This window comes from Callorhinus ursinus, unplaced genomic scaffold, assembly GCF_003265705.2.
Source record: "Callorhinus ursinus isolate GAN/ISIS: 27379988/994484 unplaced genomic scaffold, GSC_fseal_2.0 scaffold1, whole genome shotgun sequence".
NCBI classification, from domain to species: Eukaryota; Metazoa; Chordata; class Mammalia; order Carnivora; family Otariidae; genus Callorhinus; species Callorhinus ursinus.
In genome coordinates, this window is record NW_027397063.1 from 17,419,263 (window position 1) to 17,432,686 (window position 13,424).

Consider the following 13,424-nt stretch of genomic DNA (forward strand, 5'->3'; position numbering starts at 1 on the left):
CCACAAATTTGTATCCACAATTTAACACTGGGTCCTGGAAAACTGAAAATAGAACTTGTGTTTCATTGTAGTTTTAAAAATTGGTAGACAAAAAGTATTCCCGTTCTTGTCCATACTTCCTGTCATTGTCCCCAAATTTTCAACTATGTGGGAAAAGCCTTAACACAAAATAACAACAAAGATAAGATACGGGAATCAGCAGAAAAAATTTGATTACTAACTTCTACTTTAAATGATTTATTTTTGTATTTGCTAACTTCACAAAGAAATAATTAAATTCTATTTTCTGTTATTTTTCATTTTTAATTTGAAAGTTTAGCACCAAAGGAAATTTTTATCGTATTCTTAGCTACTTTCCTAGGGTGAGATGGGGGAGGGGCAGGTTGTGGGCAAGATGGTGGAAAATTTTTATTTTACTTGGTTTAATTGACCAAGCAAAAAAGTTCATCATTTACCTGATATACAAACTATAACTCTGATATTTTTCCTATTTTAAAATTAGAAATGAATTGACTAAAAACAAGTAAGGAGAAAATAATTATAGCAAAGCATAGTAATTTTGTAACTTTCTTAGATTCATATTTAGTAAGTTTATTACTTACCAGATTATGAAAAGCACAGTGGTTAGGAAATTCTGTCTGCTATGGGCAAGGGAGTGAAAGCAAGTGTACCACGGACTTGTAATCCAAGAGTTGGATCAGCAGCCCCCAAACCTGGTTATAGTTAGAATTATCTGGTCTTTTACCCAGACATTTGGATTCAGTGTGGTCAATGGTTTTTGACGTTTGATATTTTAGGACCAAACTAGCAGCATCTGCAAGCCTGGAATGCATGTACAGAAATGCAAATTCTGGAGCTCCACCTGAGCCTACTCATGGGCAAGTCTAGAGTAAGGTTGGCAAACTATGTTTAAGCGAGCCCTTCAGGTGATTCTGATGCTAAAGTTTGAGAACTGCAATCTAGGGCAGGCTTTCTTAACCATCTTTTGCATGTCATGGACCCCTTTGGCAGTCTGCTGAAACTTACCAACCTCCCCTTAGATTTGTATATTTAAATGTAAAAAATAAAATACACATAATTACAAAGGAAATTAACTTCCTTAAAAAATAATTATCGAGGGGCACCTGATGGCCCAATTGGTTAAGCATCAGACTCTTGATTTCAGCTGAGGGTCCTGAGATCAAGCCCAGCAAGGGACTCCCCACAGCGGCTCTGTGCTGGGTGTGGAGCCTGCTCGAGATTCTCTCTCTCTTTCTTTCTCTCACTCTCTGCCTCCCTGCCGGTGGGCACTCTCTCTCTCTCTCTAAAAAATTTTTTTCTTTATAAAAATTAAAAAAAACTAGAAAAACATTGTATATGATATGGTAATATGTATTTATTTAGGTATTGGATAAGATATGTTGGTGGTTCTAATGATTACTATAAGACAAAAATGAGCATAAATGATATTTTTAAATGTATGCACCAATTGCAATGTTTGTTTTGTGACAAAATTGTAAGTGTTGCTATCAGTGTTGTGGTTAGTCACCTACATTTGTATAAGAAAGAAAGACTAAATTTCAACTGAAAGTTAGTAAAAGTTAATATGCAATTATTTCTTATCTAATTACAAACAAACACCTTACTTATCACAGACAACAAGTAGCTTCACAGACCCCAGACCTTGGCTAGTGTGGGGCCTAGAGATCTTGAGTCTTTGCAGAGCCCCAGGTGATTTTGGTGGGGTAATCTTGTCATCTCAAAGGAACCCATGAAATTTTGTGTAGGTGTTTCAGTAGAAAACAGAGAATTTGTACAAAATATCTCTAAAGTCTGGCAATTTGATTTCATTTGGTATCAAAAACAAAATAAAGTGAAATGAAACAGAACATCAAACTTTTTTTTTTTTGAACTGCAACCAGCTTGAGGACCATCTCTGACTCCTTAGTTTGTCTTTCTGACACCAATCTATTTTAACTTCTCTAAAAAAAAACCTTTCTTGCCCCATAGATCAAAACAAAAGTAGAGAGTTTAAAGAAACCTCTATAAGAATGACATCATTAAAAGGGGGGGAGGATTTTTTGCTTGGTTTTCACCAACCACAGCTTGGTATTATTGCTTTCTCTGAAAAACTCATTCCTGATTTCTCCCACTAAGTATTTGAAAACAATTTATTGGGAATTAAGGGACTCTTTTATATGAAATGTCATATTTATATTGATACAATTCAGGGAGAATTCTCATTGTCTTTAATTCTCATTTTGATTTCTACTCTAATGGGTATTTTGTAACCCCAGAGAGATTTATGTGGCAAGGAAATTGCTGAGACTATAGTCATACATATAAAGGGTTAAAAAAATATCTCTTATGTTTGGCACAACTGTGAATCATCTACCTATAAATTTTCTACAACATATAGCTATTTAGGCTATAAAAGTCTAATACAGACTTTTTTTTTTTACTCAAAGACTTTTTTTACTCAATCCATTACCTACAAGCCAATATCCTTTATTATTTCCTTAGATCCTGGTTTGTTTTGGGTTTTTTGTTTTGTTTTGTTTTGTTTTATTCAAATTCAAGTTAATTAACATATAGTGCAGACAGCCACATGCAGAAGAATGAAGTTGAACCACTTTCTTCCACCACACACAAAAATAAATTCAAAATGGCTGAAAGACCTAAATGTGAGACAGGAATCCATCAAAATCCTAGAGGAGAACATAGGCAGCAACTTCTTTGACCTCGGTCGCAGCAACTTCTTGCTAGACATATCACCAAAGGCAAGGGAAACAAAAGCAAAAATGAAGTATTGGAACGCCATCAAGATAAAATCTTTTGCACGGCAAAGGAAACAGTCAACAAAACTAAAAAACAACCTAGGGAATGGGAGAAGGTATTTGCGAATGATGTATCAGATAAAGGGTTAGTCTTGTTAGATCCTGTTATTTGTGGGGAAGCTTCTGTCTTCTAAAACAGGAATAGTTGAGAACAGTAGACAAACCTTTTGCCCTTTGAGATGAATAACAAAAGTTTTCTTGTTCATTTTATTTCCTTTCTAAAAATTACTTCCAACTCCTCAACCTGTAAATAATGCCTTATATTCTATGAGACCAAGGGCCATTTTGAGTAAAATTGATAAAGTCTAATGGAACAATATACCAATATACCTTCTGTCCCTTTCTTTAATTTTTCCTTCTTCCTCTTTCCCTTGTTTTCATTCTTCCTTATTTTTGCTTCCTTCCTCCCTTTCCTATTCCCTTCCTTCTGTTCTCATTTCCTTCCATCTTCTTCTTTATACCCTTACCTTTCAAAAGAAACTGAGGTGATTTATAACAAAGGGTATGTTCAGTAAGATTAATAGAATAGTAGCTGAAAATAAGGTCTGAAGAAATAAAAAGGCAAATCTATAAAACATACAGGGTCAGCACAACTACTAATATTTGTATCTGAGATCCCTGGAAACCTGTGCAAAAAGGAAAACATTAAAAATTACGTCACTTTAATTATGAGCTAGGATAAATGCTACCAGTTTTATAGGGAGACAGATTTCTCCTGACATTAAATTCTTTTTTTTAAGATTTTATTTATTTATTTGAGAGGAGAGAGTGCATGAGTGGGGGGAGGGCAGAGTGAGAGGGAGAAGCAGACTCCTCGCTGAGCAGGGAGCCTGATGCGGGGCTCCATCTCAGGACCCTGGGATCATGACCTGAGCCAAAGGCAGACGTTAACCAACTGAGCCATGCAGGTGCCCCAGTGACACTAAATTCTAAAGGAAATTTTCCATGCATGTCCTTATAAGGTAGTAATGCCTTGAAAAAATATGTGCATTGATGCATCCCAATGTTTATAGTAGCATTATCGACAATAGCCAAATTATGGAAAGAGCCCAAATGTCCATCAACTGATGAATGGATAAAGAAGAGGTAGCATATATATGCAATGGAACATTACCCAGCCATAAAAAATGAAATCTTACCATTTGTAATGACACGGATGGAGCTAGAGAGTATTACGCTAAGCAAAATAAGTCAATCAGAGAAAGACAAATACCATATGATTTCACTCATCTGTGGAATTTAAAAAACAAAACAAATGAAAACGGGCAGGGGTAAAGAGAAGCAAACCAAGAAACAGACTCTTAACTATAGCGAACAAACTGAGGGTTGCTGGGAAGGAGATGGGTAGGGGGAGTTGGGTTAAATGGGGGATAGAGATTAAGGAGGGCACTTGTGATGAGCACTGGCTGTTGTATGTGAGAGATGAATCACTAAACTCTACACCTGAAACTAATATTACCCTGTATGTTAACTAACTGGAATTTAAATAAAAACTTGGAAAAAAGAAATATGTGCACTGAGAAAACCTCATAGTAAACGTAGGGGTGTATGTCATATGCCTCTTACCCAAAAATAAATAAACTCCAATGGCAGCTAAGAAAATAAAGTTGCAAATGAGTCGAGGATATAGTACAAGGGATTAAGACCACATTCTCTAAGACATTCACCATAAGGATCCTGTCTCTGACAATCTACCCTAAGTATTATTTCTCTCAGCCACATCTGAGGTAGGAAATGCCAGGGACTGGTCTCCTTCCTAATATCATTACATCTGTGGGATAATACAGAACAGCTACCAGACTGACCCATCAATTTCTCTCTTATTCTTAATACAGTCACTTGCACAAAGGAGGAAACTGATGAAGTGAAGATAAGTTTTTTTCTGTTGGCATTTTTTTCCCTTCTGTGCATCACAAAATCTTAGGAGTTGAGGTCAGAATATCTAAAAATAATTCAGCTTACCGGGCGCCTGGGTGGCTCAGTTGGTTAAGCGACTGCCTTCGGCTCAGGTCATGATCCTGGAGTCCCGGGATCGAGTCCCGCGTCGGGCTCCCTGCTCAGCAGGGAGTCTGCTTCTCCCTCTGACCCTCTTCCCTCTTGCGCTGCTCTCTATCTCTCTCAATCTCTCTCCCTCAAATAAAGAAATAAATCTTTAAAAAATAAAAATAATTCAGCTTACCTATTTGCTAAGTAAGCTATGGTAGTGTTAGGGGACTGCTAGATGTGTTGTGATAAATGTGGTAAAGGAATAAGCAATTGTAGCTGAAAGGCGTCCAGTTCCCAGAACAGCCTGCATGCCCCCACTCTCGGTAGGATGCTACCACCATCCTTTGCCTCAAACCCCTTTCATTCACCATTCCCCTGCCTATTCGAACACTCTCCCCACCTTTTGCCCTGCCAAATCAATCCCCTCCTTCCCCCCCCAATCTGAAAAAGAAGGTCCATCCTTCTCTAAAACTCTTTTCAGACTAATCCCACCTGGCTCCATTCATGACCTAAGCCTTTTGGGGTGTGAAATGAGCACCAGTGCCTAGCTGCAGCATTTGCAACATTTGTTATTATTCTGCTTAGCTTTAGTGTGTCCAACAGCTTAAAACGGCCCTACCTAAGCTCCTGCTTCAGGGAGGAATTCTTATCACGGCAAATACAGTGTGAGGAGCAAGACAAAAGAGGAAACCCAAGCAGGCCTGGGAAGAGACGCAGGAGATTTAATACCATACAAGACCCTTCAGGATATCCTTCTTTTGCTCCCTAGAATCCATCTCTGAGTGTATTTTCATACTCCATACATGACCTTAAAAATAATGATGGTGGGTTGCATTTATAGGCTTCTTTTCTCACACAGAATAAGGTTTTCCTGAAGCCCGGGGAGCCCTTTCAGGATGCATAACCTATACAAACGGTAACAAAGGTTTAGAAATCGGTAGTCAGGGGGCACTAGCATGTCAGCAAGGTAATGTTGTACAGGCACGTTTCTACGTGGTACCGAATTTCTACAGATTCCAAACAGCTGTGCAAATGTGTGGTGGAGTTACCTAAATCTGCAAAGCTAAAATTTTCAGGATTTAAAAAATGCAAACTCTCAGCCATAATCTTGACAGAGTGCCTCTCTAAAAATTAAAAACTAGTTTGGTTGCAAGAAAAGGAAACTGAGTCAGGGAGCGACCCAGTGACACGTTTTAACTGCAGAACTTAATTTAGTTTATTCTCTCTCAACAATTCATTTTTTCAGTTGTTCTGAGATTTTGTTTTTCAAAAATAAAGGGTGATAATAAAAGGTTGCTAACCTTTCATGTTGCCAAGAACATCTTAAATATATTTTATTGTCTCTGTCATTTCTTAAAATAAGAAACAGTTGATTAAATTCCAAATTCTAGCATCCAGCACTGACCCCTGGAAATGTTTGTATGACCTGATGGCCTCTAGACACCACTCGGGTTGCTGACATCAGGGTGTACGATACAAAATTAATTACGTGAATGCTTTATAATTTTTTTCCAAAAGAACCTTTCAGTTATTCGAGTCTATATTCTATATTCAAAACAATATATCTGTAGTATTAACTGCAGTCTGTTTCCTCATGTGAGTTTGAGACTTACATGAGGAAATGTAAAGAAGACAATCTCCGAATACAGATTTCATGTCCTTTTCTCCATGTGCATGTATAATCTTTATTTTTTTCCTCTGTCAGGTAGTGAGAACATCACTATGGAACAGCATTTGAGAATCCAAGGGTAGAAGTATTAGCATTTACTAAATATTCTTTATTCTTAAAGCTTTGCCCCTAGTCTTTTTTTTTCCTCCTCGAATAGGCTTAAGTTAAAAATTTTCCTGCCAATCCCATCATAGTATGCCAGTGGTAAGTGTGTACTAAATAGATTCTAGATTTAAAAAACGTATTTATAAATAACATTTCAATATTTTTTTAATTTAATTTTGTCCAAATTTTGTTTTGAATTTCCAAAGATAGTACTGCATCTTCTCAGGGTCTGTATTAAAAGAGCTAGTTGGAGTGCCTGGCTGGCTCAGTCAAGAGAGCATGCAACTCTTGATCTCTGGGTCATGAGTTAGGTGTAGAGCTTACTTAATTAAAAAATAAATAAAAATAAAAAATAAAAGAGGGGAATCTGGGTGGCTCAGTCAGTTAAACCTCTGCCTTCGGCTCACGTCATGATCCCCAGGTCCTGGAATTGAGCCCAGCATCAGGCACCCTGCTCAGTGGGGAGTCTGCTTCTCCCTCTCCCTCTGCCCCTCCCCCCATTGTGCCCCCATGTGCTCTCTCTCTCAAATAAATAAAATCTAACAAAAAAAGAGAGAGAGAGAGATAGTCAAGGGATAGAATAAAAAACAGAGATAATGGAAAAGTGTTAAATCCACATCTCTGAGATACATAAATATATTTGTTAAGATTTGAATTAACTTTATCAGTGCCTTAAAACTTTGCCTATCAAGTAACTAGAAGTCATTCTGGAAGCCAAAAAGCAGACCCCTGAACGAGTGAAAAATAGATATTATATTTGGCTTTGACAGGGGTTCCCTGACTCGTAAGCATCAAAATCACGCGGAGGGTATGTTAGCAGACAGATGGCTGGACCCCGCCCCCAGAGTTTCGGCTGGCTGCCGTGGGTCTGGACTGGGGCTAGGCAAGTTGCATTTCTAATACAATCTCCGGAGGTTCCTGCTGCTTGCCTGGAGAACATACTTTGGAAATCCTTGGTCATGGAGAGTCGGGAACATAGAAAACTACCTAGAAGAATGTTCAACACATGTAGGAATTCAGCAGAATCATGATACTGAGAATGTTGTTGCAGGAATTTTCTGCCTTTAGTGCCCCCGGTTCTTGGTCACGCCACTTCCAAGAATGGAGAGGTTAGACCAGACCAAAAGTGGTGGTAGGCAGCAAAGCAAAGTCTACTGAGCAGTAATATAAAGCTCCTGGGGTGGGGGGAGGGGGCGGGGAGGGCCCCAGAGTGTTGCCCTGATCCAGAGCATTCCTGGCTTCTATAACCTCCGCTGCTTTTTGAGGTCTTTATGCCTATTTTGTTTTCTTAACTGTAACAAATATATTTTAGATAAATATTTAAATAAGATCATCTTATTTAAGCTTCTGCTTATTTGGAGGGAATGCCTTAATCTTTAAAAATAACAGTAACAGCACTCCTCCCTTTGGCAATTCTTTTCAGGTGTTATTACATGAATGGTCATTGATTTGTGTGCTAGATACTTTTATCTGTTTATAAAGTTAAAGTGCAAGATGCTGAATTCTGGGACATTACATATAGGCTCCATTGTTCCAGTTCTCTGTTCAGTGGATGAAAGGTACCAGACAAACACTTTCAGTTTTTTTAAGATAATGTCCCATCCGAAAGAGACAGGAAATACTCTCAACCTACTTCTTTTCTTCTTATTGATCATAACAGCTATAAATGTTCCTTGGAAGTTCCCTATACACAGATAGAAAAGGGTCAGTGTTGGCTACCGCCTGGGGAAGACATTGGACCTTCTTTTGAAGAGGCAATGGGTGGATCCTTTGCATTATTCCAAAAGATAAAAACTGCATCATCTCTCTGTTAACCAGAAATTTGCAGTAGTCAGGATGTTTCCAACCTAAAAGCATGGTTTTATACGAGGATTAAAATCTGGAATAAATGAAAGGCAGGAAACAAGATTAGGAACTGCGACCCTAAAAGCTTCCAGCTAAGCCTAGGGAAGAGAGTCAGGATAACGGAGAGAAATCTTTAATTACGGTTCACAGTTGATAGCATGGGTGTAACATGTTTTCAGGGATAAGAAAGATTAGTAACTTAGTGTCTTTTGTCACATGGTGAGCGTCTGTTTCTCCATCCCACCCTGGCTCATGAGAGGACACTTGAAAGTCCAGGCTACACACTGTCTTTTTAGAGTAATCACATAGCTTCTGGCTCTACCTTAGGGCTTGTTAGACTTTGAATTGAATGAAATATCAAGAACAAAGAAACATTTGGAAAAGCAAACATTGAATATATTCTTTTTCTAGGTTGTTCTTAGGCCACATGCATTTTTTAAAAGACGGATTACACTCTACAGGAAAAAGGTTTAATAAATTACGGTGCAGCAATTCTGTGATGTTGTCATTAAAATTGATCATTATGGAAATTATTAAATAACATAGAAGAGTCAAATGAAAAAATCAGATACCCAAGTAATATATGCACTGATTGTAACTTTGTTTAGTATATGAGCATGCAAACAACCAGAGGTATTACACAAAAATTAAAATTATATTTTATGTCATTATGGACAATTCTACTGATTTGTACCATCTTTTAGATAGCAAAACTTTTGAAGTTTTATATTAAAATATTAGTCATTTTGTATGGAATCCCATAATTTATTTCAATGTCCACAGCATTAAATAACTAGAAATTTAGGTCTGGGGTCTTTGTTTGTGTTTTTGTTTTGTCTCTATGTGTCTTTCCCTAGGAGTGGAAACTCATCAATGGCAATCTTTTCTCCTGGAAGTGGACTATTTGTAAAATTAAACACAGCACCTAATGGCCGCTTAATACTAACACCAAGGTGAGTCCGAAAATCTGTTCTTGGACTAATTGTACGTGGGCTGGAAAGATGATGGGTTTTGAAACTTGTCAGATTTTAATGCCACCACATACTAGCCATATAACCTTGAAAGTTATTTATTTTTTTTTATTATTAAGGTAATCTCCAGTAGTACCTAATTGATCCTATCCAATAACATTGCCTAACCCTCATGTATATGCTAAGACAGTCAAATGAAATATTGCATAAATAATTATGCAGCGCACTGATAGAGATTCAGTAAATTTTACTTCTATGTCCTTTCTATCCTTACCTTCAGATTCCTAAACAAGTAAACCCCCAAAGAAAAGAACTGTGAGAGTTGGGATAAGTAAGTCCACTGTTGGTCTGACTAGAGGGTGACTCAAATTAGCTATCAACAAAAGAGAAGAGAGAGGAGGGAAAGTCATGGTATTTAGCAAAGAGAACATGAACATTAAGTGAAGGAGACCAGACTTCTGGTTGTGCCTACATATTCTCTCTTGCTCTTTAAAATTAGGTTCATTTTTATAGCGTTTACTAATGTTTAAAAAGAAACATTCTTCCTGTATTCAAAGATCTGTTTTAGCTTACATTATGTCATTTCTCCTATTTGGGCCTTAATGATATTTTTTGTTGAAATGGGCTTTTGAATTTTACAGTTCCATTAAAGGGCAGCTGTGGGGGGAAAGACAGTGACTTCAAGAAGAAGCCGTAACTACTGACAAAGATTTAAGATGTCATTGCTGGTGCATTCGCTTGCAGTTTTTTGAATAACTTACTTAATGGTGAAAAATGAAATTATGTAATTATTCAACTATTCATGAAAAGTTATCATATCTGTGAGCTCAACCAGTAAGACAAACTGATAAAGGAATATTTTTAGTGCCAAGGACTTTGCAATTGAATGTTTCATATGAATGTTTGCTGGGCCTTGACTGATATTAATAGTCTCATAGAGGGTGAAGCGAAGCATTTTCAAGTGAGAAAGCAGATTTCTAGATTTCCTTCTATAAGCATGTCTAAATTTACATTAGCATTATAGATCTTGAGCAGTTTGCACTCTGAAAGTTTCTTTTATTTGTATCTTGTAGACATTTAAGAATAAGAAAAAGAACAAAGGAAGAATATTTTTTAAAATTTATCTCAGTTATGAGCATTTTTCGGAGCAGGAGTCGGTTATTCCATGCTTATCAACAAAATGCCAGTATCTCTGATGTCCCTATTGTCTGTATGCTTATGTTACTCCAAAGAGGTCTATGACTTAGGGAGTATTGCTCTACTCTAAGGCCCAGGGAACAGAAGCATGGTGGTGATAAGGGACTGGACAAGTCTTCAAAGCCTGGGCAACCCCACATCCCTTTGCTTTTCCACTCTACCATGCAATCTTCTAAATTCCCCAAGGCAACAGCTCACTCTAAACAGCAGTTCTGGAAAGGAGAAAGAAAGAAAAAGCATAGCCTTTTCAACAACAAAAAAAGGCCATGTTGTTGGGCAAATATTGTGAGAGAAATTAGTTCATTTTGTCAATACAATTGATATAAACCCATCCATTTATATCACAATAGTGCCCCACGGTGCTGAGAGAAAGACACAGGATCATCGTGGCATTATCTTTCTTCATATCCAGAGGGCTAAGTTAACTCTGATTCCAGGACCGTAATTCTATTTCCCTCCAACCTCTCTAAATATACCTGGACAAAGTGTGGTTTCACTGCTCATTCTGACCAGAGACTAAGCAATTTATTCCTCTACACTGACACAATGCATGTGTGTTTGTGCATGAAAAGTTTGACTAACTGAAATTCATGGAGAATGAAAGGCAAAGTTCAGTTCCATTTTCTGGTATTATAGAACCAGATTAATGGTTAATTTAATAGTTTCTTTTATTTTAAAAGCTTATTAAACTTTTCTGTGCTTGCTAAAAACAATTTCCTCAGTTTTGTACATACCACAGAGTATTAGGCATTATTTAACATCTAAGAGTGCTGAGCCGTTTTGAATATGGATTTTCACTGATGAGTACTATAGATGTAGAAAGAGTTTGGATGAACTTGAAAGTATACTGGAAAGCATCCTAGAAACTACTTCTGTCCCAACTGTGAGTATAAACAGAAGGAGAGTTTACTGAGGCTTCTTCTTTAGGGAATTATGAATATATATATATTGATACACCCATACCTAGGTGGATACACATGCATGCACATTGCTTATTAATAAAACATAAGTATATTTTCTTATATTTCAATTGAAATTACCTTCTATGCTAAAGGATATGTCAATTGGGCAATATGAATGCATATGATTTCAAATAAATTTATCATGTATGTTCCAGAAACACTGAATTGCTTTGATTGTACTTGATTTCATAGGCATTTGGGGTCTTGCTGTGTTTTTTGTTTTGTTTTTCCCTAAAATTTCAAACACCTAAATAATATGCACAACAGATGCAGTTAAATTTATAAATAGAAATCATTACAATTACGTGTGTGTGTGTGTGTGTGTGTGTGTGTGTGTGTGTGTGTTTCAATATGACCAGTATCCACTGTAGCCACATCAGGAGAGTGTGGGCAAGTACTTTAATTCCTTGTATTATACTGATCTCTAGTGGTCAGGAAGTATAACACATTTTTAAACTATTCCTTTGTTTAAATTTGTGTTTAAAATAGAATTCTCAGCTTTGAAAAACAGTTGGCATCCAAATATTTAAACAGGTAGTGAGTTTTTAAATTATGTATGCCTACACTTTATATTTTCTTGTTTATATATTTATTTCCCTTGAAAGCAGGGCCTGTGATTAATCGTTGAATTTTCTGAGTGGAGTACACAGCCTCACAGACAGTGCAGGGCACTGAATAGTTGTCTGATTAGCCATACTGAGACATATTCTGTATTATACAATGATTAAATCCAAGGTTGGTTCAAGCAAGCTAATAATAACTATCATTTATTGAATGTTCTTTGTGTGTATGGCACAATAATAACTCCAGTGCAAACGTTTCTTTTACTTCTCACAAAATTCCAGTAAAGTAAGTACTACTGACCACATTTTGTGGATGACAAAACTGAATCTCAGGGACATGGAGCAACTTATCCCAAATCCCATGAAATGTAAGTGGTAGAGTTAAGGGCTCAAACTCAGTTCAAATGAAGTTTAACATCAGGAGGATTTTCCTGCTGTGCCTGTCAGCCTCCCCACGTTTCATATATGATACTTACGTTTGAAGGTTAATTCTACTAAAACAAATATGTTAATATATACTATGTTCTGTTTTAAGATATCAGGTGCACAATTTCTGAAATATAATTGTTCTTCTATTACAGTAAACAGTGTTTCCAAGATTTACTGATTCTCTTACAGTGTAACCATAAGTGTAAGTCAACATTTTGTTATGTTTTCTTTCCTTCAAATCTTCCCTTTAAAATTCTGAAGAGAGTGGGCATAGCACCTGAAGTTACTCTGTAGTGATCCACTCAGTTTTCATGATCAGAAATCCACCAAAATAAAATAGATGCTCTTTCTTCAATTATTTTAACAGCATGTGGTAACAAACTGGTGGCCCAAGAAGTCAGCCCGAAGATTGTCGGAGGAAATAATGCCAAAGAAGGAGCCTGGCCCTGGGTGGTTGCTCTTTATTATAACGACCAACTGCTCTGCGGTGCTTCTCTTGTCAGCAATGACTGGCTGGTGTCTGCAGCGCACTGTGTGTATGGGTGAGTGTGACGTCACAGTGTCCCCTCCCAAGTGACAGGACGACAGCAGACACTGTGCATCCTGTTTCGTGCCGCCTCACAAAATCCCATCGGGGAACTGTTCCTGCTTTGTATGACATTATAGAGTACCAACCATTTTCCCACTAAAATCATATCTAAAAATTGAGTTAAATGAGAAATCATTCCTCATTAGATACTTGCATCAAGTATTATGTTTCCTACACACACAAAAAAATTGAAATTCTTGCCTACATAAGGTAAGCATTTTTAAAAGTGTAAAATTCATATTTAATGTATAAGTTGCACTGGTTATCATCCAGTCAGGCCAATATTTCATGT

The 13,424-nt window shown here is 37.1% G+C and overlaps 1 protein-coding gene across 1 annotated transcript in view; it reads left to right on the forward strand.

Moving 5' to 3' along the window:
* Positions 1-13,424, forward strand: part of TMPRSS15 (transmembrane serine protease 15) — a 112,790-nt gene that overhangs the window by 79,243 nt on the left and 20,123 nt on the right. Inside the window, exons 20-22 of the mRNA XM_025885432.2 lie at positions 9,279-9,374; positions 12,696-12,745; positions 12,911-13,085. Of these exons, the coding sequence (XP_025741217.1) occupies positions 9,279-9,374; positions 12,696-12,745; positions 12,911-13,085 (321 nt within the window). The remainder of the gene's footprint in view (positions 1-9,278; positions 9,375-12,695; positions 12,746-12,910; positions 13,086-13,424) is intronic.